This window comes from the organism of the source record quoted next, unplaced genomic scaffold (assembly GCF_019419815.1).
Source record: "Pyrus x bretschneideri cultivar Hongxiangsu unplaced genomic scaffold, Pyrus_bretschneideri_v1 Contig32, whole genome shotgun sequence".
NCBI lineage: Eukaryota > Viridiplantae > Streptophyta > Magnoliopsida > Rosales > Rosaceae > Pyrus > Pyrus x bretschneideri.
The window spans coordinates 4,816,394-4,844,110 of NW_025999635.1; the positions used below are offsets into that span (position 1 = coordinate 4,816,394).

The window sequence follows — 27,717 nt, forward strand, 5'->3', positions numbered from 1 at the left end:
AGGAAAAAAAAAAACCGAATTATATATTTTCGGGTGCGCCGTCCCGCCCTCAACGACTAAAAAAATCCCAATTAACAACCAAGAAGTTGGAAAACGAACACACTGGACTTTTAAACCAACTCGTTTCTTCCTCCTTTGCAATCTCACATAAAAGCTTTCGTCTTCCTTTTCTCGCACGCTTCCAATTCAATTTAATTCAATTCCTCTCTTTCTCCCCCTCTGAAAATTTCCAAATCCCGGTTCCAAACATCTAGAGAGAGAAAGAAGAGAGAGAGAGAGAGAGATAGATTGGATTGGGGTAGCTTTTCTTCCACATTTGATGGCCAAGAGAAAACGATGCGTGTTTGGATTCTGCTATTGTCTTCTGACGATTTTGATTTGCGCTAGGGTTTCGGTTTCCGCGAGATCTGATAAGGAAATCCGGGAGAGGTTCTACGGCAACATGACCAACTCCTCCGCGCCGGATTCCGGCGACGGCACCATTGCCAAAATGTTCGATCGCGTCCTCGAGAAGGAGTTCTCCGAGAACGATCAGCCCGAAGGTTTAGCTCCTTTGCATTTTTTGTTAACTTGCATTTTGCATTTTGTAGTTAATTTTTCGTTTATTATCGTAATTGTAGTTAATTAACATTTTTTTGGCTTCAACTTTGTGTAGGATCTGACGGGGCCAGCTTTAACAGCAGTGTGGCCGATCAACAAGTAGGGTTTTTGTTACTCTTCTGATTTTTCTTGTACCAAATTGCGATACTTTACGGTTATTTTTAGTCCGAAACAATTCTGCAGTGTGATTATGGATTGTGATTATGCCGAAACAATTCAATTTAGAAACTTTCGATTAGTTTTACGCCGAAACAATTCTGCATTGTGATTATGCTTTGCAGGCTGTATTAGAGACTGTGGCGAAAATCACTCACGAGAAGGGCAAGAAAAATGATACACAAGTTGGAAAGTATGTGAATGTAAAAATTAAATCTTTTGATCCTAAGATGGTTGTTCCTTGACAAGATATTGAATTCGTAGCGGAATAAGATCTTGCTATGTTGTTGTAATATCTACTGCTTTTTCTACTTGTCAGTGGCACGAAACCATTTGATTTTGAAGGTGTTTTTTCCCTGGAGAATGAAGATTCTGAAGAAACAACAACCTTGATTGACAAAAAGGTACTTTGAAAAGCCGTTAGTAGTGAATTTTTTATGTTAATAGCTCTGGCAGGGTTCGTGGGCATAATTATTATAGTTTTTAGCTTTACATTAACCCTATTAACTTATTTCACTTATTTAATGGTAGGATAATGTGTTTGTGATGTCAAACAAGAAATCCAAATATCCGGTACTTCAAGTAGATTTGAGGTATCTCTACGTATCCCTTTCCTGACTCTCCCCAATAACAGTTAATTGCAGTTCCGAGTTTTTATTTGTCTTCTTGATGCATCTATGACTGATGGGTAACACTTGGTATTTTGGCAGATTAATTTCTGATCTGGTGGTTATCATAGTGTCTGCTGCCGTTGGTGGAATTCTCTTTTCTTGTTTGGGACAACCGGTACGTCTTTAACTCTTAACCACTTTTTCATATTTTTTTTCTTCAGCTCCAGCTTAATGTTCCTTTATAGTTCATGATCTATATGATCCAACTTTATAAACTTTTCAGCATAGTGATTCACATGATGTGACTTCTAGGTTATCTGTTCTAATTTATATGCATATAATAGGTTATTGTAGGATACCTGCTTGCCGGTTCTCTCATTGGACCAGGGGGTCTGACGTTCGTCAGTGAAATGGTGCAGGTTTGTTGTTAATTATGATCAGTTAAAAGTTCTTTGTTTTCTGATTCGGAGTTCAAGGTTTCAGTATAGTTTTTTCTCTTCTATGTACTTTGTTCAAACTCTCATTCATGCTCATTTCAATATAAAATGACCTTTATGAAATATTACTTATTAGCAGCATCTATTATTCAGCAACACTATATTAAAGTTGCCCTCTTCCTTCAGTTTAGGAGTGTGGATATTTTTTTCTTAAAAGAAAACTCCTATTGTCCTGTAAATTCTTTCAATATGCATTGGAGTATCTATTAACCAAAGGTTTTGAACGTCAAATTTAGTAAAGTTTAGAAAGTCAGAAGTGTAAAAAGATTGCTCCTTTTCTAGATTTCTGCAAAATTTAATGCCGTTTATCCATATCAGAATGTCAATTCCTCTTTGACAATTTAGAAATAAAAGAATAATAGTTGTTTTCTTGAAATCCATGTTTAATTATTTGGTTTTGGTCAACCATTTACCTGAAATCCGAGCACTGGTCTCCGTTTTCTTCTATATATAATCTTGTTTGATTCCTTTTTGATTTCATTACAGGTTGAAACTGTTGCACAGTTTGGTGTTGTATTTCTTCTTTTTGCTCTAGGTTTGGAGTTTTCTTTGGCTAAGGTATGTTAGACTTGGGAAATTTAAGTTTACTGTCTGTTATGCTGTATAATTTATGAAAAAGTTTCTTTTTGATATCCTGGGGGAGGGCGAGGATGAAATTCGCCTTTGTTTACAATAGCCATTTAACCTGTCATTGGTGCAGTTAAAAGCCGTGGGCCCTGTAGCTGTTATTGGAGGCCTTCTTCAAATCATGACATTTATGTTCCTGTGTGCCATAACTGCTATTGTATGGTGTTCAATCTTGATAACTAAATTTTCATACAAGTAACTAGTTAAATCCTGTCAAAGTGAACAATAGGCTTGCCCTTTTTCTTATTTTTCAGTTATGTGGAGCAAAGTTGTCTGAGGGAATTTTTGTTGGTTCCTTCCTGTCAATGTCATCAACAGCAGTGGTAGGTTTTCTATCCTTCAATAATATGATGCCACTTTACTTACTTCATTGGTTGCTTGTTTCTTAATTTCAACTGCACTTCATTCCTTTCTCATTTCCTTTTACCAGGTGGTGAAATTTCTTGCAGAAAAGAATAGTAGTAGTGCTCTTCATGGTCAAGTAACAATTGGAACACTCATTTTCCAGGTAGGTTTTGAAGTCTGAAAACTTAGGTGGTGGGTTTATTGATGAAGGGAATTTTTGGTAATAACCCTTGTTTCTGATGCATATCCATATGTTCCTTCACCGTGGCTTATTTCAGGATTGTGCTGTTGGTTTACTGTTTGCTTTGCTCCCAGTTTTGGGTGGTCATAGCGGTCTTTTCCAAGGAATGGTATCAGTGGGGAAGCTGTATGTCTTCTTCTGCAGCTTCTATGACATATTTCATTTTTCCTTTTATTCTTTTCTGTTCCAAATTTTTTTTTTTCGCTTTGCTGCCATAATGAAAATGAGGGTCATTTTTATCTGGTTTTTAAAAGTAATTATTTTTCCAGTCCAAGTCCAACATCCTAATTAAGAGCTTGTTGCAAACGATTATTGTAATTTGTTGTTACTTCAGCTTGCTGGTGTTGTCACTATATCTCGGTGCTGCCTCGGTATTGTGTTGGTCATTTGTTCCTCGCTTTCTGAAACTGATGATGCATTTGTCCTCTCAAGTAAGTTTTGATGGTCTAGTAGAGTAAGATATTTAGCTTTTTGTCTTGACTTTTAATAATTTCATTGGCTCATTTATAATTCTTATGGTGGATCAGACAAATGAGCTTTATCAGCTTGCTGTTGTGGCTTTCTGCTTATTATCCGCTTGGGTAAGTGGAAATTATTATTATTATTTTTTTCAAGTTTCTTATTCAAGGGTAAATACTATTCAAAATGCTAATGGCCTCCGGATTTAGTCTTCCTGCTCCATCTGCTTACTTTTAAGTGCTGTTCTGTTTTTTTACACATCGTAATCAGCATAGTTGATTGTTGGTCCAATGTTGGCCGAGGATTGGTTGCTGAGTTGTTGCTCAACTTGAATTTCCCGAATTTCTGGTTACACAATAACAGTAATATGGTTTTATGCGGGGATCTTTCTACATATTTGTAATTCTCAACGCTATTTTAATTCTAATGAGTCTCTTGTAACCTTTTCAGTGTAGTGATAAGTTGGGCCTTAGCCTTGAGTTGGGTTCATTTCTGGCTGGGGTTATGATATCAACCACTGACCTTGCACAGCATACTTTAGACCAGGTACTCTTCTGGATTTCTAATACTTACGTATTGCAGTCATGTTTATTTGTTACTTTCGTTTTCCCCCTTGCTTTACTTAAGAAATGACGGTGGTGGACTCCTTTGGGGCTTCTTTGTGTACGTGTTTGATAAACCTAGTAGCTTGAAAAAAAAAGTGTGGATTTCACTGTATGATTCATGTTTAATGCTTGTATTTGATGTTCTTGAACATTGCAGGTGGAACCAATTCGTAACCTATTTGCTGCTCTCTTCCTTTCGAGTATTGGAATGCTCATACATGTTCATTTCTTGTGGAGCCATGTCGACATACTGCTAGCATCTGTTATTCTAGTTATAGTTGTAAAGACTGCCGTTGCTACAATTGTTACCAAGGCCTTTGGATATAGCTTTAGGACATCATTTGTGGTAAGCTGATTTATAAGATTCAAGTCATATCTTATTTCTGGCAGATAAGCTGATTTTGTAGTTTCCTAATTTTTAAAACTCGCTTCCTTTTTATAGGTTGGAGTCTCACTTGCTCAAATTGGAGAATTTGCTTTTGTTCTCTTAAGTCGAGCCTCGAATCTTAATCTTGTTGAGGTAACTTATCTCTCTTATGGTTCATCATGGTAATCTGGGGATGGAGGGCATGCATTAGCATTTTAAGTTGAATCGGATAACTTATTGAATTTCTTTACCTGGATTTTGTTTTGAAGCCCAACTGTTATGGTCCTGATTCTTGAATGAAAGAAATCACATCTTGCAGTCAATTTGCATTCACAAAATAGCATCTACATATTTTCCTCGATTTCATCTTAATTTTCTAATCATTGTCTTTTCAAACTATTTTTCACAGGGGAAAATGTACCTGCTTCTTCTCGGAACAACAGCGCTTAGCCTGGTAATTTTATTTTGATGTTTCCTTTTGTGGAGAACGACTCCAATAATTTTCTCTCTCGTGCAGTCTCTTTACACAACTTACTCGAGTAAATGATATTACAGGTTACAACTCCTCTCATGTTTAAGCTGACTCCTGCCATAATGAATCTAGGAGTTCTTATGCGCTGGTTTCCTTCTGAGGGAACTCCATATAACGAGGTCTCTCTCTTTCCCCCTCTTTGAAGCACATGCCTCCCATCTCTCTTTGAAAATGCATATCCGCGCAGCGGGATGGATATACATTCAGTAGTTAAAACTGTAATTTGCATCTGAAAGCTATCCACAGTTCGAGTCTTGGCTTATTTCCTTCTTTCTCCGCTTTTACAGGAGAAAGCTGCGATGATTGACGTACAGCACAACCGAATATTGTGATCTTCCCTGTCTATCAACTATCCGGTCATGACTCATACCAGGTTACGAATTCAGTTGTGTATGATTTGTGAATATCTTCAAGATGTTCAGTTCCTGCTTCGAGAATTATCGTGTACAGAACATATAATTTTTGTAATTTTTTTGAGGATTTTTGTAAATAGGACTCTTTATGTAGGGCTCCTCTTCAAGTGTGCATGGTAGTCTATTTGGAGAAAAAAGTTGCTGCAAATACTAGAGATTATTAGGAAACTGTATCGTACCCAAAAAATGGACTTCAGAATCATTTTTTTTTTTGAAGAAATACTATGATTTTCCTTATGTTATGAAGCAGTGTTCTGATATTTCCTTCAACTTTCAATTTAGTTATGAACCCTCTAATCTCTAAAAACGCATAAATTTTCCTATACAGCCAAATCTATTAAATTGAAGATTCTTTTGTAAATTCTAGTAGGAAAAGGCAACATAAAATGTAATAGGTCGGTGAATCATATCGAGACATAGGTAATATTCTCAACGAATCTAAATTAGGTAAGAAGGATTCGAACTAGGATACAGAAGCAGTTCTGCTTCAGCTGCTCTAGCCAACGTGATTATGCCGCATTGCACCATATACAGGACTATGGATACGAGAAACATACAAGTACAATTTTCACGGAACTTTCTCTCGCGGGCCGGGCCGTCACGGGGCAATGGGCTCCCGAGTCCGATGACAAAGTAAAAGGGCACAAGGCGGGCGTACTTTCTAGGAAAAAGAGAGTGGGCACAAGGATTATTTCCGGATCATTTCTACGTAATATTTCTTATTAAATAATTTAGATGTTTGAAATTTGATTTAACGGCTAAAGTTATTATAATTTTTAAACTAAGTATGTGTTTTTAGTCATTTGATCAAATTTCAAAAGTCCGAATTATCTGACGGAAAGGTTAGATGGAAGGATCCGGACTCTTTCCGGGAATATCAAGTACGAATCTGTTTTTTGAGCTTTGTTGGACTTACCCAGTTCCAAGTCATTCTTTTTTGGTCTTCCTCCTCCTCCTCCGTCGTCTTTTTCCTTCATCTTCTTCTTGTTTTCCCTTCTCGTTTTCCTGGTATTTTTCTGAGACAGACAGAGAGATCGAGGAGTTGAGAGGATGGAGGGTCAGCGGACAGCGCTGTTGAAATGCCAGCGAATTGGCTGCAACGCCATGTTTTCCGACGACGACAATCCTGAAGGTTCCTGTCAATACCACGATTCGGTACTCTCTCTCTCTCTCTCTCTCTTACTGTGCTCTGGTTTGGATGTGAGAGAAGCGAAGAAGATTATCGTTTTCCCTTTTTCTTTCGGTTCAATTTGAATAATTACAATATCCCAACAGCTGACTTGAATCTTAAAAGTAATCACCTTGTAATTAGTTTACACTAATTTCAAACTAAATTTGGGTTTAATTGATCCAAATTCTGCACATTGTGTATCTAATTAAGGTGTTCCCTTGCTTGTTTTGTAAACTATGAAGGCTTTTAATTATTATGCCTTTTAATTCAGTTTTGTTTTCTTGCATGTTTGGGGTTGGCTGACTGCATCGGCATCGTCGAACTTTTCAGGGAGTAAGTATTGCCTGTTGATTTAGTTGTTACATCGCGTTTCTTTACATTTGCGTTTAGTTCGATGCCATAAATTAAGCACAATGTGTTTGTTTTTCCCAGCCTATATTTCATGATGGGATTAAAGAGTGGAGTTGTTGCAAGAAAAGAAGTCATGATTTCACCTTATTTTTAGAATTACCAGGGTAAGCACCGATGTCGCTAGTATTATTAAGCTTGCCCCAGCACTCCGCAACGGAGTTGAATTGTTGTAACGCTGACATTTGAAGCAAATTTTGATTGTTTTTCGAATTCTTGAGTCCTGAATTAATTGCGGATTTTAGATTTTTGTTAGTTTCAGTTCGTTACTTAAGTCTCCTTTTCTTTCTTTTCTCTATTTGGTGAATGCAGATGTAAGACAGGTAAACACACAACAGAGAAACCAGTGTTGGCGAAGCCGAAGCCTAAGGCTCCTGTTCCTGCTCCTACTGCAGCTCCTGCTACTGATGCATTGTCAAAACAGTCCTGCTCTAGGTGTCGCCAGGGTTTTTTCTGTTCGGAACATGGTTTGTTTCATTTGACGCTTGTTGCTTTCAGCATTTGATTACTGTCTATTCTTCATACTTGGTGTAATGTGTCAGGAAGTTGGTTCATTTTTGCATGGAAATTGTATAAAAAACTAAGGGGTTGTTTTGTATTCAATTTGAAAACACAATTTATCGGTTTCAAAAATGAAGAATGTAGCTAAATTACTTAGTACTCATTAGTTTCAAAAACAAAAAATTGGATCCAAGAAGGATACCAAACAGCCCCCAAGAGTTCTGAACATGTTATCTAATTGTTCATGAATGCTAAGTATGATACAACTATTAGAGATTGTAATTTGCCTTCTCATTGTGATTGGTGAATTCAATCTCCGAGGCCGTGGTAATGATCCTTAACATTTATAGATATCAGTAATAGGAAATTTAAAAGGGGGATGTTCTTGGCGCTCCAGAAAAGTCATTGGCACTTCTCGTAAGTGTATTTTTGTTTCAAAACATAAAATGTTGCACAATGACTTTTTTGGCGAACTAATGACATCCCATTTAAGAAAGGTAACTGTAATAGGATTTGATACAAGGTGATTGAAATACAATTTGGGGGAAATAATGAATATTCCATTCGTCTGGTTTTGGGATCGTTTTTTTGGTCAGTACCAGTCGTTGGCCCCGAGGAGATGCAAAACACAACAAAGGCCTAGTGTATTTGGATTTGTTGTGGTTTTAATCTTCTTGAATCAAACTAGCTGTGTATTTTATTCTTCATAAAATACACAATCTTCTCAATGATTGAATAGTTTATCCCTGATTTCTAGCAATTTGTATTGCATTTCGAGCAGCTGAGTGATGTTCCTTTTCCAGGTGCACAAGCCAAAGAACTAAAATCAAAGCCTGTAAATGTGGAAACAACTCCAATTCCAGAAAGCATTACTGATGATCAAGGCACTTCTGCTCCACCGAAAAAGATTGTTGACATAAACCAGCCCCAGACGTGTACGAATAAGGGATGTGGTCAAACTTTCAAAGAGAAAGATAACCACGAGAATGCATGCAGTTACCATCCCGGGCCTGCTATTTTCCACGACAGAGTGAGAGGGGTGAGTGTACTACTATAATTGTCAATTCAGTCCTATATAAATATGTATAATTTGAATAACAGTTTTTTCTTTTGGTATTGCAGTGGAAGTGCTGTGACGTTCACGTAAAGGAATTTGATGAATTTATGAGCATTCCTCCATGCACCAAAGGTTGGCACAATGCTGACCCGGTATCTTAACATCAGATGCAGGGAAGGATGGTTTGTTTTTACCGTCTGTTTTGTGCGAAATTTTCTTTTTGTTGTTGAACTGAAAATCATGTCGTGCAACTGTCTTCCAGGAATATTTAGCTTCTCTCTGTATCACCTTTAGAATATATGAATTGTCTTGTCCTGTGTTCTTGTTAAATTGAAACGAATTTATTGTGTGGAAATCGAACTTTTTACCGCTATACATGTGATCATTTGATTGTCGTTCACTCTGATCATCTCGGATTTGCTTGTTTCACTGTCTTCTCTCGTACAAGTCAAAACTGTTTCTTCACTCATTGCTATTGCTAGGGATCTATATGAGTAGCAGGTTTAACCGTCTGATATCATGCGTTTGTACGCCGTTATTCAGTAAATTAGTGTGTGATAGAAGGCAGATGGATGGTAAATAAGTGAAAAACTGCTGTTGACAAATATTGCCTTTGCCTCCTATGTGAATTTGCTCATGTATAGTGACACATGATCTACCATCTCGTGTTTTGAGCATACTGGAAGATCTCTGGCTTGTTAGAGAGGATTAGTTTAGATAGGACCATTTGCTCAAGTTCGTGCCCTCGAGGCTGGACTCGGATCCTCTCTAGAACCTTGTGAGCGGGTCCTGCAGACCACTTAATCCTAGCCGTTCGTAATAAATCGTGCGATTCTCTTGTAGCAATATGGCCCATGCAAAGTAAATAAAAAAAAATTCAGAAATTAAAAGAAGCATCCATTCAGATTGTAAGCATTCAAATTTTTTTTTTATCTTTTTTCTCTGTTCATAATTCCAAAACAAAGTTAACTTATACTTCATAGGCAGAATTCGTGTTGTAGGATCACAATATAAGATAACCAACTTCCCAAATCATGCTAAAATTTGTTTTCTAATCGAGCAATCGTCTCCTCTCCTGTTACTCACACAATGATATAATGCTCCCGCGCCAAACCACCGATTTTTCCTTCACAACATTTTGCCGTCTTCAACAACTTAGGACCCGCTTAATAACCATTTACGTATCACGAAACTACGAGCTCTACGCAGAAAGATAAATTCAGTTTAGTCAAATATATCTCATGCTCTGCTCCTGGAGCAAAATTAATGAGCCAGAGAAAATAGTAGATGATATAAACGTATAATTTACCTCATTATCTTGGTGCAAGGAGCTTTGGCCTGTTCACTTTTGTGGCCTTAATTCAATTAGTGGAAGCAATCAATCGTGTATTAGTATTACAAATTCGGAGCTTGGTCTACTCTGAGTTTCACTAATCACGTTTACGAAGAGAGATTAGTGGTTAATCTTAGCAGGCAAAGGCACTTTTTGACTGAGGTTTTGTATTATGCTGTGCGTCGGATGAAAGGGAGAGCTGAAAAATGTTAAAGATAAGATAATGAGGAGTTGAACAGTTGAAAAGTTGAATAAATTAAATACGACAGGAAAAACTTACATGCAATTAGAGCCTTTCCAATGGACAAGGCAAAATACCTTGAAAGTGACATTTTACATTTTCAGTTGGCCGGAAGACATTCTAATAACGCAATGTAAATTATTCATTTTTGCCATGAGATGTAAATTAAAATATAAATTTACATCTTTTGGAGGTTGACCCTCCCATCAAAGGGAGAGCAATAAATAGAATTTGAAACTTACATCTCTCCAATTGGGGTAGTTACATCTCCTAGAAATGTAAATCTGATGTTTGCATTTCTCCATTGGAGATGTTCTTAGATGTTTTGGTGGCGATATTTTAAACTGATTTGTTACCGTCATCTTGACGTTCCAGTTGCATGTAAGTTCTTACGTAAAATTGTTGCACTTAGATATTGTTCATACCTTACTAAATAAATCTGTTGGTGGCTCCTTTAGGCATCTCTTTTCGATTGCAAACTTCAATTCCTGCATACAATTTAAAGCATGGGATTAAAATTATTCACATACAAAAGATGAAAAAAAAATAAAGAAGAAGGCATAGTTGGATTTACCTTATTTTTAAGAGAGCATGCTACGCACTTATATATCATTTCACTTTTCTCTTGCTTTAAGGCATGCACGGAGTTTGGCCTGTGCAAAACAGTAATATCAAAACATATAATAGCAACAATGATTCTCATTTGCTGACATGTTTACTTATATAGAACGGAAAATTGTATTTATTTCGATTCTTAATTTTCAAGCGTTTACTGTTGGAATTGATAACCGTAAAAGTAAATATCAAGCGTTTTGAAGATCGAAAAATTCTACGAATCAAGGTTACACTACATTTAAATGAAACAAGATGGGATTGAATTGACAAGCTACGAGGCAGATTTAGTTACCCTTTGATTTCTGTTGTTTCATTTTCTGATAAATTACTAGAATCAGGTCCATTTGTTACCTGCAGTGACAATATTATTTCGTCGTAAGAGTTGAGAAAAATTAGTAAGTTCAAATTCGCATAATCGGACAAGTTTCAGAAGGTTACATGGTGATTAAATGTCTGTTGCGTAGCTCGCGTTGATGTTCGAAGGCGAAACATCTGATAGTAATCAAATTAAGAACGTTATGCAGTGCATTTGTTACCACAAGTCAAGTCATTTTGCTTTTGGTAAGAGAAAAGTTTGGTAGGATTGTGTAGCCATGTCATGAAACATTTATGTATTTTGGTCTCGTCTGACCCACGCTGCCTAACAAGGGCAGCTTTGTCGAAGTTTCTCTCCCTTGCAAAGACACACCAAAGAAATACATTACAACGTTTTATGATTACCTGAAACTCTGCTGCTGGTATTGTGCTCTTTTTCGGGCTAGGCCATGGAGGATCCCTGTGAATCTGCATATCAAAATATAAAAAAAAACGAAAAATCATCAAACCGTATAATATTCCAACATCTTCAAACTTAACGAACAATTTCAATTTGAGCGTTGAAAGGACTACCAACTTACTTTAGATTGTTCTCCTGGTTTGGCATTAAACTTGTACCTGACGATCACAGTGTTATAAGCTCAGTAGGTAGACCTTCATAGATCAAACAAAATATTTTACTAAAACCACGCAAGAAGTGAATGTACCTACGTCTTTGTGCTCGATTTGCTGTTTCCAGGTTTGGTTCTTTCGGCACTGTAACTTTAGGTCTAGCAGCATCAGCTCCGACCTGCAGGACACCACGAAAAACTACTTTTTTCTCATTTCGAATGAAGATAAAATGTCCTTTCCACAATCGAAAGCACATCATCCTTCTTTGGTGTTACCTTTTTTGCCGCCTTATGTAACCAGAGAGGTTGATGCTTGAGTTGTTCAGCAACCTGCGTCACAAGTATATCGTGAGCCCCTCGGAAATTCTTGCAAAGGATTCATAAACTATTGAACTTCATGATTAAGTACGCCATTTGACTTAAGTGTAACAAGCTCATAGTCATAAAGATCATATTCACATACGCGATTAAACGAAGATAAAATAAATCACAGATGCCAAACTATCAAATGAAAAATTGTCTAAGTGCACCTTGCGTACATAGCCAGCCTCCAACTTCTGCCTTTTCGTAGGTGGCGGAGAATTCTGTGATTTCTCATAAAGTTTCCCGAGCTTTTTCGCAACTCTGTAATCAAGAGTAGGAAAATGGGAAAAGTTAGAAAACTAGACCACCAAACAATTAGAACAAAAGATACATTGATGACAACAGAAACATCAGAGAAAAATAATGGCACCTCCTTAATAACCGATTGGAGTGAACCTCTCGTTGGTGGTTTTGCTTTGCCAACTGACTCGCCGTGGGTTTCATTAACGTTGAACTCCTTGATAGATGTGGTGACTTACCCGGGGACTTCAGTTTGGTTTTCGGAGTGTCTTGAGCCATGTGATTAGAAAACTCTAATCGTGTTGTAACATGAACATAAAGCATAACAGTAAGATACAATTTCATGTACTAATTCAGGCAAATCCGATTCAAAAAACAGAAATAAAATTTTCCAAGTGTAGTAATTTTACAACGAACTATCACATTGCGTTGAAAATCTAATAAGAAATGAGTCTATGAGGCAGAATGTACCTTTGTCATTATCATCTACAGACGCAGAGACTTCCGCGGATGTTTTATTCGAGTTACTGCATCTAGTAATTTCAACATCTTTCGATTCCACGGATGTTTTTATAGGTACCGGATGATTCTCGTTTTGCCAATTCAACAATTTTTCAAGGAAAGCTAAAGGATTTGAAACAAATTAAACAAAGAAAAAACAAAGTTAGTGGTAACAAATTAATCCAATCAAATTACAATATTTATAATTCAATTAATCTCTAATCTTTTCATATAAAACAACGTAACATAATTAAAATGCATGAACTAAACATGTAGATGTTGAAATTAATTAGCAGAAAACGATCATTATTAATGTGGTAATCATAGGAGATGATCCAAAATTCATTGTTTTTGGGACATGATAAGAAACCAACAAACAAATGTTCTGGAAATCGCTTACGCGAGGGCTGATAGCCTCCGGCTGACCGGAACCATTCCTCCGCCTCCTCGGCCTCCCAATCGGATTCCGGCCTAGTGAAGTCGTAGAACTTGGGCGCATCGAATTCGTAGTCCATGTCAATTTCATCCCCCTCGAAAGCCTCCCTCGCGAACTCCACCATTTCTTCGTCCATCTCTCTCTCTCCTCCCTCAATCTCTCTCTCCCCTCCCTCCCTCCATCTCTCCCTACCTGAACCAACTTTCAGGCAAATGAACCAGCCAATTCCATGCGTGTTTTAAAATTTATTTCCTTTTTTACATCACAAATATTTTGGATTTTTCTTTTGTCGAAAAGCTTTCGGAGACTTTCGAAGAAGCGGGTTCGAAACTTTCCCGGGAAATCAAAATTCAGAAACACAGGGAGAGAGAGATTATATATAAATATATATGTACGTGGAAGTTTTGATCAAGGTCAATGTGAAACCCTAATTGGCAATTTGTGAAGGGAAGAAATGGAAGATTTGAATATTTGTATGGGGGCGAGAATTTCGGGTTGGTTTAAGAAGGCAAACTCAGCCAGAAAGGGAAACACGACGAAGACAGAGGACGACGACTTTTTTTAGCGCCCAAGTTTGGGGGAAACGTTCCTCCGCTCCAGAATTTTGAAATCGTGGGATCCACTCCGCGGCCTGGCAAACGGATCGTTTCTGTCGTGTTCATGTTGTTTTCGTGTAACACATGTTATCTTAACGGGTCGTGTCATGTCACACCTTTTATCTTAACGGGTCGTGTCATGTCACACCTTTTATCTTAACGGATCGTGTCGTGTCACACCTGTTATCTTAACGGGTCCTTAACAGGTCAGGTCACTTTACCCAATGGATAAAGTGACCCGACCCGTTATGACCCGTTAAAAAAAATGTATTTTTTTCCTTAAATTTGCACATACCACACATTACCACATAAATATTACTTCAACACATTAAAGCACATTTGTCGCTTAAGTACTACATCTACACTTGAAAACAAGAGCCTAATAAATAAATATCCATACACTACTAGTCTATTACAAAATATTAAATGTGCAAGGATATGTAAAATGAAAGAGTTTTTGTTTTCAAGGTTGTGAAACTTTTCTCAAAATTTTAAACCTTACCAATGGAACTCAAAGCTTGCACGTAATTCCTTTTACAAAATCCTCAATTTTCATCGATTATCATGACATAAGATTTTGTGGTATCCACTAGTGTAAATATTTTAAATTGAATATCGAATTCATTCATTGTATTCATATGGGGTCAATGAGTGTAGCTGTAAAAAATCAACAAAATCAGAGTTAAAATAACCGTTAAATCGTGATTTTTCGTTGATAACCATTGAAAAGTTTTGTCCCGTTACTTGATCTCTGAATGTTTGTTTTTTGGGATTTTTGGCGTATGCGATCTTGAAACATATACAAACACGTTTGACGGTTGGATCATTGAAATCATGCGTATCCCATCAAAACGATAAATTCACTAACGCCTAGAGTTTATTTATACTTTCATCAAGTATAAAATAAGATTTTGTAGTATCCATTAGGGTAAATATTTTAAATTGAAGATCTAATTCATTCATTGTATTCAAATAAGGTTAAGGAGTGTAGCTGTAAAAAATCATCCAAATCGGAGTTAAAATAACTGTTAAATCGTGATTTTTCGTTGATAACCGTCGAAAAGTTTTGTCCCATTACTTGATCTTTGAATGTTTGTTTTTTGCAATTTTTGGCGTATGCGATCTTGAAGTATATACAAATATGTTTGACAGTTGGATCGTTGAAACTAGTTTCGTAGAATGTGTATCCCATCAAAACAATAGATTCACTAACACTTAAGAGTTTATTCATACTTTCATTAAGTATAGTATAAGATTTTGTGGTATCAACTACTGTAAATATTTTAAATTGAAGATCGAGTTCATTCATTGTATTCATATAGGGTCAAGAAGTGTAGATATAAAAAATCATCAAAATCAGAGTTAAAATAACCATTAAATCGTGATTTTTTGTTGATAACCGTCAAAAAGTTTTGTCCCGTTACTTGATCTTTGAATGTTTGTTTTCTGCAATTTTTGGCATATGTGATCTCGAAGCATATACAAACATGTTTGACGATTGGATTGTTGAAACTAGTTTCGTAGAATGTCTATCCCATCAAAACAATAGATTCACTAACACTTAAAAGTTTATTCATACTTTCATTAAGTATAGCATAAGATTTTGTGGTATCCACTAGTGTAAATATTTTAAATTGAAGATCAAGTTCATTCATTGTATTCATATAGGATCAAGGAGTGTAACTATAAAAAATCATCAAAACCGGAGTTAAAATAACCGTTAAATCGTGATTTTGCATTGATAACCGTCGAAAATTTTTGTCCCGTTACTTGATATCTAAATGTTTATTTTTTGCAATTTTTGGCGTATACGATCTTGAAGTATATTCAAACAAGTTTGACGGTTGGATCGTTGAAACTAGTTTCGTAGAATGCGTATCCCATTAAAATAATAGATTCACTAACACTTAAGAGTTTATTCATACTTTCATTAAGTATAACATAAGATTTTGTGGTATCAACTACTGTAAATATTTTAAATTGAAGATCGAGTTCATTCATTATATTCATATAGGGTCAAGGAGTGTAGCTATAAAAAATCATCAAAATCGGAGTTAAAATAACCGTTAAATCGTAATTTTTCGTTGATAATCGTCGAAAAGTTTGTCTCGTTACTTAATCTCTGAATGTTTCTTTTTTGCGATTTTTTGCTGATGCGATCTCGATGCATATACAAACAAGTTTGACGGTTGGATCATTCAAATTAGTTTCGTAGAATTTGTATCCCATCAAGTTCAATGGTGTCTATATATATATATATATATATTTATTAAGTAGATTTAAATTTATTTATTTTGTATATATAACACTTAAGAAATTGAATGATATGTATATTTAAACCAATCTAGTGGTCACCAATTTTTAATATTTAATATATATATATATATATATATAATTATTGTGGTTTTTAGGGGTATAAAATTGTTAAATTAATATATATAATATATATAATATTTTTTTAGTGTTATAAAAATATAAAAATAATATTTTGCTTATCGTGTATTGTGTTACCCACGTATATACCTAAACCAACCCGTTTATCTTAACAGGTGCTTATCGGGTTGCACAATAACGACCCGATTCGTTATCGTGTCGACCCGAACACCTGTTAATTTCTTGTCGTGTCGTGTCAGGTTATCGGGTCGTGTCAAGAATGATCAGGCCGTATGTCCTGACCTTTACATCTTGTACTTAATTTTTTTATTTTTTAATCAAACCACAGATTCTGTGCATACAAAAAGAGAAGGCTCAATCATGATTCATGAAATTTCTATAATCCACAAAATCTACCCTTTGATTAACAAAATATCTTAGAGATTACAAATTAACATAAAGAATATAAAATAGTAAAGAATTGGTAAGATAAAAAATAGTAAAAATTTAATATTTTAACTTCAATTATCAAAGTAAGGTTAAAAAGAGCATACAGTTTATCATTTTCCTAGAGAAAATTAATTAGATAGGATATTTTTATTGCAGCCACCAATAAAATTACAAGGAAAATGCTAGGAATACGATTGGACGACAAAAAGAAAACAGAAGAGAAAGAGCCCCCTCCCAGTCAACCTGCAAGAGAAACTAGGATACAGAGCTAACAACCAAACTCTTAACCAAAACATGTCCCATTCCCATGCTTGGTTTCACAAGTTGGAATCAAGCATTCAACCAAAGAGAAAAGTTGGAATCACGCAGGGCTTGAGTTTCATATGCAACCCATCTTTGTCCGTCATTGTTACAAAAACGAACATTTTGTATATGTTCAACAATCCAATAATGTTGGCCATTTTTTGGATCCATTTGTCGCGCGAACTCCTTTGGCATGTCATAGAAATAAAGATTTGTCAGATTTCGGAGATGGTGGATGCCAGAGGGCACCTCCTTCAATTGTGGGGAAGGTCCAATGTGAAACTCTTGGAGAAGAGGCATGACACCATCGTCTATGATCAACGAATTTAGTCCCATCATTTCCCTGAGATGTAGCTTCCTAAGTTTCTGAAATCCTCCTTCCTCAAAATGCAGCTGCACACCATCATATGCATTGATATACAACAATAGCTCCAACAGATTAGGAAGATTTTGAAGGGCTTTTAGTGGGGAATCTCTTGAATCTCTTAACCTTGACCAAACAATGCCTATCCTGACGAGGTGTTGAAGATTTGAAATCCAACCTGGCAACTGCCCTAAACGCCCTGTCAAGCCAAGAGAACGAATAAATTGTGGTGGAGTTGAAATGGATTCTAGATCAAGGACTTCATCTTCATTTATTGCAGTTAAACGTAGAGATTCAAGGTGGTTCATCTTTTCAATAGAAGCACACACAGCCCTTCCATCTTCACTTTTCAAGTTTTTTAGGCCTAACTTCCGCAGCTGTCTTAACTTTCCCAGTTCTTTGATTAGCCTGATCCCTCCATGATTCACCTCCACATAGGACAGTTTTTGCAAAGCTTGTAAGCATCCAATACCTTCATGTATCTTCACTCCATTTTCCATATTCAACAACAAACCCACGTCGTAGTTGTGGTCACAATGGTGGGCCAAAAGATACCGCAGCTTAACAAGCTTATTGATCTTGGCTGGTATTTCATACACCAGAGACTGTTTTAGATCCAGGGTTTCCAAGTTTTGTAGATTGCCTATGGAGTCTGGAAGCAACTTCACCTTTGTATTCCTCAGGCTTAAATACGTCAAGAGATACAAATCCCCCACATATTTCGGAAGTTGATTGATTGGAGCATCCAGGAAATCCAATACTTTCAGAAGTTTAATGCTTCCACTCAATGTATGAAGAAAAGACTCGGGCCATTCTTCTAGGTTGAAAGTAAATACGGAACGAATATGAGATTGTGTAATGCCTCCCAGGGCCTCAGAGGGACTGATGTCCATTGAGAGACGTCGAGTTGTTGGTTTAAAAGTCGACTCGTCTTTTGATAACACATGACAAAAGCTCGAATCCAACCCCTTCTTAAGGAGGACGTCGTGCAATAGATCATGAACTCTACAACCTCGAGCTTTTCCATCAATGTAAACTTCTGTAACTTGAACCAGGCTTCTGTGAATTAGCTCCATCAAGTATTCCTTTCCAACCTCTTCTAGTGTCTTGCCCCTCTTCGGTTTCACAAAACCTTCGGCGATCCACAACCGAACTAATCTTATGCAACTAATTGAGTAATCCTTGGGAAAGATGCCAAAGTATAATACACACGATTTTAGGTAATACGGTAGATGGTGATAGCTGAGGGATAGGATTCTTGTGAGGCTTGTAAGGTGGGGATTGCTTTCTAACTCTGAACTTAAGCTATTGTATAACTTCTGCCATTCAGACACAACTTTAACTTTCGTTGACAGCAGACCACCTATGGAAACAATTGCCAAAGGTAGTCCTTCGCATCTTTTGACGATGTTAAGAGACAACTCTTCCAACTCTCCAGGACAATTTCCCTCCAGTTCAAACTGAAATGCCTTTCTACAAAACAATTCCCATGCCTTGTTTGGAGGCAGAGGCTGCAAGTGATGAACATGAACAAAACATGATCTTTTGCAAAAGTTGGCAACATCTTGAATCCGTGTAGTGATAATTATTCGTCCGCCCTTATTATCGGGTAAGGCATGTTCTATAGACCCCCAAAAATCTACTTTCCATACATCATCAAACACAACAACGTACCTCTTTTGCTGCAAATACTCTCTTGATGTGCTAATCAGGGACTCCTCGTCCATTGTGTCAATTTCCTCTGGGAAACGCTCCTTCCTTGAAGTGTAGAACTTTTTGATTACCGTCCTCAGAAGATCCTGAACCCTGTACGACTGGGACACCGTAATCCAAGCATAGCAATCAAAGTGTGCCATCACCTTCTTCTGGTCATATACTTTCTTGGCAAGAGTGGTTTTCCCAAGTCCTCCCATACCAACCACTGATATCACTTCACGTCTCGGTGCTCCTTCTACCAACAAACGAGTTAGCTCATCTCTGGCACATTCAATCCCCACGATTTCAGCTTCCCCAATGAAAAGGGAAGCCACTCGAGGGTCGTTCAACGGTGGAGTCTTTTCTCCACTGCTCTGGCCTTGCTGATCAAGGGATTTGAATCCATATCTTTCACTTCTCTCCTTGATTTCACGAACCAATTCTTTTATACCGTGAGCTTTCAAAACTATCCCATTCTGTGATCTCATATTTTTAGCCAACCGGATAATTTTGTGGAAAAAACGAAGGAATCCATGGTGTTGATGATGCCGTAAGATGCGGAGCAAATATTCATCAATTACATCTTCAATGTAAAAAGCTGCTTCTCTTACTTGATTGACCCAAGTTTTGACACCGTCATTCCCCGTCTCTCCATCTGCTGCTGCAGCCTTAGCATCTGCTTCCTTGAGGAATGATCGGATGCTCTCGAGTTCATCTTTGATGAAACCAACTTCAGTACGTGCATTTCTCGAAAGGTTTGCTTCTGCGGTGATGAGTAGTTGAACTAACTTGTCGATCACAAAGCATACAATGTGTTCTGCCATTTTGTATTCTTCCCCTTTCTGGTAGACAAAACATCTATAATTGATTAATATTTGCTCAATTATATGAAATTTTGAACATTTTAGAATTCTGTGTGCAGTATTTCTGGTTAGGTTGCAGACGGAAGAGGATCCTCTTTGAATTCACCTGGTGGGAATTATAGAGATACTCACATCCTAACCATTCATTGTACATCGTACGATTAGTTTTCGTCAGATACTATTTATGTTTAATTTTAAATGAAAACATCAAATAATTTCTGATCGCACAATACACAATGAATGATTAAGATATAAGGATCTCTAATATCCCCATATTTTGAATCCCGATGAAATCCGAATCCATTGCAGACGAAATGCAAGGTGAATTAAACTGTGGAAGTGATGTGATAAGACAGCGATTGGCTCATATTGAATTATGATGTGATAAGGCAGCGATTAGCTCATATTGAGTTAGATAATCAATAGGGAAGTTCGTGCCATTAAAATTTGATCAAACGGTACTAAATAGAGATTCATTTTAAAAATTATAATAAATTTAGTCGTTTGATCAAATTTTAACGGCACTGATTTTTTGATTTTGTTGATTAGGAGAAAGAGATCCAAAGAATATCCCTTTTCAATCCATCATATCATATTGTAGTCTTGTTGTGATTCAATTTTCAATAATTCAAGAACTGCTGGTATATTATGAAAAGGGCTCCGGAAAGGATCCCTTTCACCTAATCCTCCTTATCAAATAATCTGAATCCTTGAAATTTGATCAAACAGTTAATATATAGAGGCTCACTTTAAAAGTTATAATAACTTTAGTTGTTGGATTAAATTTCAAAAGTCACGATTTTTTGATGAGGAGAATTAGGTGGAAGGGATCCGGAGATGATCCCTTTTCATATATTATGCCCTGGACATAGAATGATATATGAGGAGAATTTTTTTAATATGATTGAAATACATAATAGAGCACCACATGTCATTATACAAGGCACACCAAAAAAATGAGATCAAACCAACCATTGCACCAGCTGGCAGCTGGGATTGACTAGTAATTGCATGGTTAATGGTTTGCCTTACCAAAGCCAACAAGGTTGCCTGTGGCTTTGCATCAATAGTAATACCTACCCAAACTCTTTTATTTATTTTTTTTTTAAAATAAGATGAGTATGATATTTTCATTCATTTATAGAAGAGCATTATAAATATATATCATGAAGAATTTGGCTTCAAAAGGGTCTTTATAAACTAGATCTAAAAATATTACAATAAGCATCACTAATTGCAAAGTAATGAGTAGACTTCAACCACTCATCTGAGCTCATTAGGAACCGCATGATTACACAGATAAAATGTAAAACTTCATGTTACAAGGTGATCATGTGAGAACAAAATCTCAAACCATAAATTGTGATAGGGAGTACGATGCTCATAGGTCTATCGCATCACTTAATCAGCACCATGATTCCAGAGCACCAAATTAATGAAGTAGATTCAGAAAAGGTAGCACAACCAAACGAAAATTAAATTCAAACACTCTCCTATAAACAAACAACCACCACTTTATACTTGGTAGGCCTGCCGTCATTCGTCAAGCCTTCCAAACTTTCAATTCAAAATTATCATATTTTTTAATAGAAGAAGGCCTTCAACACATGAACACATGTGATCACATCTCTAGTAAAAGAGAATTTTTAATGTGTTCAAAGTACAGATGGCATCCCATATGTTATTGTACGAAGTGTTGGGAACGTTTTTTTTTTTTTTGTTTTTTTTTTTTTTTTTTTAAGTGTTTCTCCACTTGTATAATGACATATGATGTAGGTGCCCGTGCTTCGGACCCTGAAAAAAGGGGAACTTTAACGAAAAACTTCTGGTACTATTCACTTTAACGAAAAACCACATTTTTACACTAAAAAGTCAATTTTGGTACTATTCACTTTACTCTTTATTTTGTGCTTATCGTTAAAATGGTAAGATAAGCACCACCTCAATGGTCAATGCCTGCCTCTTCTATGATGAAAAATGGTAAGATTTAGTTTACTAAATCATGTTCTTCAGTCTTATTATTGTTAAGAATGAATCATACATTGATGGAAGGAGGGACCTTGCATGTACTTATAAGTAGTTGGGCTACTCCCCATAATGCCAATTGATTTTATGGTGGAACCCCAACTTCTTCATGGTATCAAAACAAGTTGTCCCACGCGTGAAACCCAACGGCCACACGTGCTCTACGTCACCCCATTTGTGTTGTCTACGTGTTCAGATTGAAAATTCATCACATGTAAGGGGCATGTTGAGAATGAATCTCATTGATGGAAAGAGGGACCTTGCATAGTTAGACTACTCCTCATGTTGCCAATTGGTTTTATGATGAAATCTCGGCTTTCTTCAATTGCTTTTCTCAATTAGTTTAATTGTTAATTTAGGGACAAAACTCACCAAAAAAAAAATTGAATGGATTTTTCATTTTTACAACAAAGATTGGAGGTAAATAGTTGCCATTTATGTTTGTAAAAACTTGATTCATTCACATAAAGTTCAATGAAATTTTATAATGACATTTGAGCATTCTAAGTTTAAGGTGACGATACCTATTTATTTTTTATTTTTATAAACAGATAGTTTTATTGCAACCACCAATAAAATTATAAGGAAAATGCGAGGAAGGTCACTTGACTGGACGACACAAAGAAAACCAAAGAGAGAGCCACTCCCAGTCAACCTGCAAGAGAAACTAGGATACCAGAGCTAACAACCAACTCTTAACGACTCCTAAACCTCTAACCAAAAATTGTACAAAAAGAGACCATCCCATTCCCGTGCTTGGTTTCACAAGTCGGAATCTTCTACCAAAAAGAAAAGTTGGAATCACGTAGGGCGTGAGTTTCATATACAACACCATCTTGGTCCGAACTTGTAACTAAAGCGGACATCTTGTATATGTTCAACAATCGAATGTTGCAGTCCATTATTTGGATCCATATGTCGTTCAAACTCCTTTGGCATGTCAAAGAAAGCAAGATATCTCAGCTTTCGGAGACGGTGGATGCCAGAGGGCACCTCCTTCAGTTGTGGGGAAGGTCCAATGTGAAAGTCTTGCAGAAGAGGCATAACCCCATTGTCTATGATCAATGAATTCAGTCCCTCCATGTCCCTGAGTTCCAGATGCCTCAGTTTGTGAAATCCTCCTTCCTCAAAATGCAGCTCCACACCATCATATGCATTGATTTTCAAAACTAGCTCCAACAGATTAGGTAGATTTTGAAGGGCTTTTAATGGTGAATCTCTCAACCTTGACCAAATAATCGTTACCCTGACGAGGTGTTGAAGATTTGAAATCCAGCAACTGCTCTAAACGCCCTATCAACAGAGAGCACGAATAAATTGTGGTGGAATATTTCTGCTTAGGTTGCAGATGACTTTCTCGATTGCAAGGAGCGCGAATCTATGAAAGTGATGTGATGAGTCAGCGTTTGTCTCAACCATTTACTCGAATTAGAGAGGTGATTAACAATGCGATCGGAGATGAATAAAAAGAAAGTTTACATCTTTGCAATATAGTCAGCTGAGCTGGAAAATTGCTATGTTGTAGCAATAGCAGTCGTTGAGGCCAACAAGTGAGACCACACCAACCATTGCATCAGCTGGGTTTGACAAATAAACAAACAACCGCCATTTTATAATTAGAGAACTTCATATTAATTCGTGACAAGGATGATTTTTAGACTAAAACCATGAGTAAGATCAAAATATAATTTTAGTTCCTTGATACATTAATAACCTCATTTATTAATTACATTTTGATTTTTTTAATTACTTCTCTTTTTCTTCCTAATTTTAATGCATTAACTTTATTTCATTATAATTATAATTCATTTCATTTGTCGTAATATATTTTGTTGTAAACATTTAGATAAACTAATTTTGGTTATACAATATATTTTGATGTACTTTGTTTTCTTCATTTAGGTACATTAAATTCATTATAATACATTTTGATGCATACATTTAGGTACACACATTTCGGTACATACATTTCGATACAAACACTTAAGTACATTAATTCAATATAATATATTTCGATACTAACATTTCGCTACACATATTTAGGTACATTAATTTAATATAATACATTTTGGTACATATATTTCAATACATACATTTCGGTTCTAACATTTAAATACGCTAGTTTAATATAATACATTTTGGTACTAACATTTAGGTACATTAATTGAGTCTTTCAAGTTTGAAGAATGTTAAATAAAATTAATAAATAAAAAAACTTTTTTTTTGGTCAAAAAATAAATTAAAATTTGTATATTAATAAATTCAAATATTTAATGGGAGACATTAAATAAAATTCACATTAATTATTTTGAATTAAGGACACATCAAGAGATCATAATCAATACGTAATCTAACACCACATTTATTTTAAATTTCAATATTCTTGAAGGATTAAAGTTAAAAAACCCCTTTTATATTTGGTAGGCCTACCATCATTCATGAAGTCGTTTACATTTTACCACTTTTCTCATAGATTTTTCAATGTGCTTAATACATGGAACAGTATCTAGTATTTGCACCATGACATATGGTACGGCTATTGTTTTGAGCACATTAAAAAATTTCTCAATCTATCTAATAAAAGTATGGTTCACACACACGTATATCTCATATTTATAACGGTTACAAATACGATATGAAAAATACGATAAGAATAGCATTTTGTTAGTTTTCAAAAAAAAAAAAAAGCATTTGGTTCAAAATTACTTATTTACCCCAATAAGAATGAAATTTCGTTCTTTTTGTTATTATACGACGATGGTGTTAGCACGCCACCAACAAAAGATGCAAAGATCGAAACTGGCAGGTGCCAATCATAAACAGACCAACAGTTTCTGGAAGCAAATCTGCAAAACACACACTTCCCTCGCAGGGCTCTCGAATCTCACTCAATCCCTCGACGCCATCCAACGGCCAACCCGACCCCCTCCCACCACAGCTCGAGACCCGGACCCGCGAACCCGACTCCGACCCAACCCGAAACAAACCCACCGGATTCACCGCGATGAGACTGATTGTGCCACTCCAAGGCGTCGTCCAAGGCAGAGGTGGCCTCATCCTCGGCTCTCTAATCCCATGTGCTCTCTATTACTGCCTCCAGCTCTACCTAAAACGACGCTGACCCTCCAAACCCGATCCACCTTCCCCCTCCCAGTCCTCCTCCAACCTGGCGGAGCTCCCCAGAACGCTGTCGCGGTCCAGCTTGTCCACCCGCGGGTCCATGGGCCGGGTCCGGATCTCCTCCCGGGTGAGCTGGGTTGCGAAGCCCAACGACTCGCCGTACTCTATCGGGTTGGACAGGGCTTCGGAGGACCCGTGCGATAGGGTGGATAATCCGGATGGGGTTATTCAACTCGGATTGTCCGAGAACAGGGTGAGATTTTGTTGGGTTTTGTGTAAATTATGTTTCCGGAGTGGAGTTTATGCAAAGTTCTACTTTTTAATTTTCTGGGTGTGGTTGCAGATGTGTTTGGATTTGATTGAGAAATGGGTTTCGGAGAATTTGATGGAATCGATGGTGGGAACGGACGGCGGTGATTTGAGCATAAGTGGGATTGCAGCGTACCAGCCGTTTGATGGAATGACTGAGCTGAAAGTGGTATGATTGTTTCTAATCTCTGAAACATTGTTGGATAATTTAGTGAGATGGTACTTTAATACGTTATATTCGCTCTTCTGATATAGTTTCGGGTGCGTAATTTGTAGGATAGTGCTATTTATCACCAATTTTTCCAATGACCGAAAAATTGAAAGGGGTGTATGAGAAGTAAAAATAGGTGTGTGGATAGTACTACCCAATTTGCAAAGTGCTATGCTACATTGCTTCGAATTTTCGTAGCCTATCGTAGGTGGCGGAGAATTCTGTGATTTCTCATCAAGTTTCCCGAGCTTTTTCGCAACTCTGCAATCAAGAGTCGGAAAATGGGACAAGTTAGAAAACTAGACCACCAAACAATTAGAACAAAAGATACCTTGATGACAGCACCTCCTTAATAACGGATTGGAGTGCACCTCTCGGTGGTCATTTTGCTTGGCCAACTGACTCGCCGTGGGTTTCATTAACGTTGAACTACTTGAGAGATGTGGTGACTTGCCCGAGGACTTCAGTTTGGTTTTCGGAGTGTCTTGAGCCACGTGATTAGAAAACTCTAATCGTGTTGAAACATGAACATAAAACATAACAGTAAGATAAAATTTCATGTACTAATTCGGGCAAAGCCGATTCAGAAAACAGAAATAAATTTTTCCAAGTGTAGTAAATTTACAACGAACTATCACATTGCGTCGAAAATCTAATAAGAAATGAGTCGATGAAACAAAATGTGCCTTTGTCATTATTGTCTACGAATGCAGAGACCTCTGCTTCCATGCAATTATTCGAGTTACTGCATCTAGTAACTTTAACATCTTTCGATTCTGCAGAGGTTTTTACAGGTACCGGATGATTCTCCTTTTGCCAATTCAACAATTTTTCAAGGAAAGCTAAAGGATTTGAAACAAATTAAACAAATTAAAAACAAAGTTAGTGGTAAGTTAACAAATTAATCCGATCAAATTACAATATTTATAATTCAATTAATCTCTAATCTGTTCATATAAAACAACGTAACATAATTAAAATGCATGAACTAAACATGTAGATGATGAAATTAATTAGCAGAAAACGATCACTAATTAATGTGGTATTGGTACACGACCAAATTATTTATTATTTTGTTCTTGGTTGCTGTCATGTGTTAGTTTGTAGTTTGTATCGAAAAATAGGAATCCGGGTTCTTGAACGGGGTCATGTTATATGTTACTGTTGTATAATGATAATGTATGTGAGGCTGTGCATTACAGCAGAATTGTTTGTTGCTTAATGGCAATGCAAATTGAATTTGTTAGCGCAAAACTCTCTTCCACTTGCTCTGTTTGTTGCTTTTATCATCTTTTACTGGTTGGTTGTGCTCAATGGCTTAATGTTAAACACACTCAATAAGAAGCAACTTTGCCTACCACTCCAGTTTCCAGCCCATGTCTCTGCCTCCGTGCTCCGATCGACAGTCTTTTAATGGTCGCTGTTAATGCCTGAAGAAGCAGGTGAGGGGTGATCGTGGTCGTGATGGTGTTCATCATCGTCGCTGTCGTCCTCGTCGAAGGGCTTCTGCTTGTGGAAGATGCAGCACTTTTTGGAGCTCTTCTTCTGCATAAACTCGTTGTCCACCGTTCCTTCCTTCCACGACACCTGCTTCTTCTTCTTCCGATTCGGCTTCAGCAACACAGCTTCGGACTTGTCAATTTTTTTTTAACTTCGTAAGGGTATTTTTGTATTTTCATAACTAAGTCATGACTGCTAGGGGTTTTTTTTGTCATGGAGGGAGGTTGATGAAATGATTTTAAAATGTCAATGGGTGTTTGTGATATGTTGAGAGCCTATGGGGGTTTTGTGAAAACATAAAAAACCTCAGGGGGTGTTTGTGTAATTAACTCGTAGAAGTTCTGATCAAAGTTAATGTGAAACCCTAATTGGAAATTTGTGAAGGTAAGAAACGGAAAGGTTTGAATATTTGTTTGGGGGTGAGAATTCTGAGTTGGTTTATGACACACCCCGACCCAGAATGTTCACTAGGACTTTAAATCAAGTTGTGCTGGCCGACACCTGGAAGGTGACGAAGCCATAGAGTATAGTGATGTGGAAAATGTGAATAAATTTAAACCTAAAAGTGGCTAAAGACAAGAATGTGCTGTGAGGGGAATGAACCCATATTACACGCGACGTCAAAGCATAAGTAAAGTACAGTAGTGTGGTAAGGATCATGCC

At 36.8% G+C, this 27,717-nt stretch overlaps 6 protein-coding genes across 8 annotated transcripts; 3 read left to right on the forward strand and 3 right to left on the reverse strand.

Annotated features, from left to right (window-relative positions):
* The first annotated feature begins 319 nt into the window (after positions 1–319).
* On the forward strand, positions 320–5,695 carry LOC103941247 (K(+) efflux antiporter 5). Of its 2 annotated transcripts, none has more exons than XM_009351440.3 (20): positions 320–542; positions 656–699; positions 882–949; positions 1,076–1,160; positions 1,288–1,349; positions 1,467–1,542; positions 1,712–1,786; positions 2,351–2,422; positions 2,565–2,648; positions 2,746–2,814; positions 2,922–2,999; positions 3,115–3,203; positions 3,412–3,508; positions 3,605–3,658; positions 3,987–4,082; positions 4,299–4,487; positions 4,584–4,661; positions 4,918–4,962; positions 5,064–5,159; positions 5,328–5,695. In XM_009351440.3, exons 1-20 carry the CDS (start codon positions 320–322, stop codon positions 5,370–5,372), a joined length of 1,725 nt encoding a protein of 574 aa, XP_009349715.1. In that variant the 3' UTR covers positions 5,373–5,695. The 2 variants fall into 2 exon arrangements, with proteins under 2 accessions (XP_009349715.1, XP_048446563.1); XM_048590606.1 differs by having other exon boundaries at positions 5,064–5,158; positions 5,318–5,695.
* A 643-nt stretch (positions 5,696–6,338) lies between these two features.
* LOC103935464 (cysteine and histidine-rich domain-containing protein RAR1) lies at positions 6,339–8,990 on the forward strand. Its single transcript, XM_009345232.3, has 6 exons — positions 6,339–6,608; positions 6,955–6,957; positions 7,057–7,139; positions 7,345–7,499; positions 8,337–8,572; positions 8,656–8,990. Exons 1-6 carry the CDS (start codon positions 6,504–6,506, stop codon positions 8,749–8,751), a joined length of 678 nt encoding a protein of 225 aa, XP_009343507.2. The 5' UTR covers positions 6,339–6,503; the 3' UTR covers positions 8,752–8,990.
* Positions 8,991–10,056: 1,066 nt separating this feature from the next.
* Positions 10,057–13,369, reverse strand: LOC103935479. Its single transcript, XM_048590794.1, has 13 exons — positions 13,210–13,369; positions 12,780–12,932; positions 12,451–12,601; positions 12,236–12,329; positions 11,982–12,035; positions 11,802–11,884; positions 11,676–11,712; positions 11,500–11,562; positions 11,218–11,271; positions 11,072–11,130; positions 10,739–10,817; positions 10,590–10,652; positions 10,057–10,122 (listed from the first exon to the last, which is right to left on the reverse strand). Exons 1-13 carry the CDS (start codon positions 13,367–13,369, stop codon positions 10,057–10,059), a joined length of 1,116 nt encoding a protein of 371 aa, XP_048446751.1.
* A 3,418-nt stretch (positions 13,370–16,787) lies between these two features.
* Positions 16,788–19,989, reverse strand: LOC103941254 (disease resistance protein RPM1-like). Its single transcript, XM_009351448.3, has one exon. The coding sequence runs from the start codon at positions 19,848–19,850 to the stop codon at positions 16,995–16,997; it is 2,856 nt and encodes a 951-aa protein (XP_009349723.1). The 5' UTR covers positions 19,851–19,989; the 3' UTR covers positions 16,788–16,994.
* Positions 19,990–24,768: 4,779 nt separating this feature from the next.
* LOC103963439 (probable aminotransferase ACS12) lies at positions 24,769–26,808 on the forward strand. 2 transcript variants are annotated; one of them, XM_048590426.1, is made up of 3 exons: positions 24,769–25,287; positions 25,378–25,512; positions 26,337–26,808. In XM_048590426.1, exons 1-3 carry the CDS (start codon positions 25,135–25,137, stop codon positions 26,457–26,459), a joined length of 411 nt encoding a protein of 136 aa, XP_048446383.1. In that variant the 5' UTR covers positions 24,769–25,134; the 3' UTR covers positions 26,460–26,808. The 2 variants fall into 2 exon arrangements, with proteins under 2 accessions (XP_048446383.1, XP_048446384.1); XM_048590427.1 differs by lacking the exon at positions 26,337–26,808 and adding an exon at positions 25,620–25,733 and having other exon boundaries at positions 24,770–25,287.
* Positions 26,809–26,920: 112 nt separating this feature from the next.
* On the reverse strand, positions 26,921–27,201 carry LOC125480210 (protein phosphatase 1 regulatory subunit INH3-like; the record flags this gene model as incomplete). The annotated part of the gene is made up of 1 exon (XM_048590795.1): positions 26,921–27,201. A coding segment is annotated over one exon (237 nt), but the record flags the coding sequence as incomplete, so codon positions are not given.
* Positions 27,202–27,717: the final 516 nt, after the last annotated feature.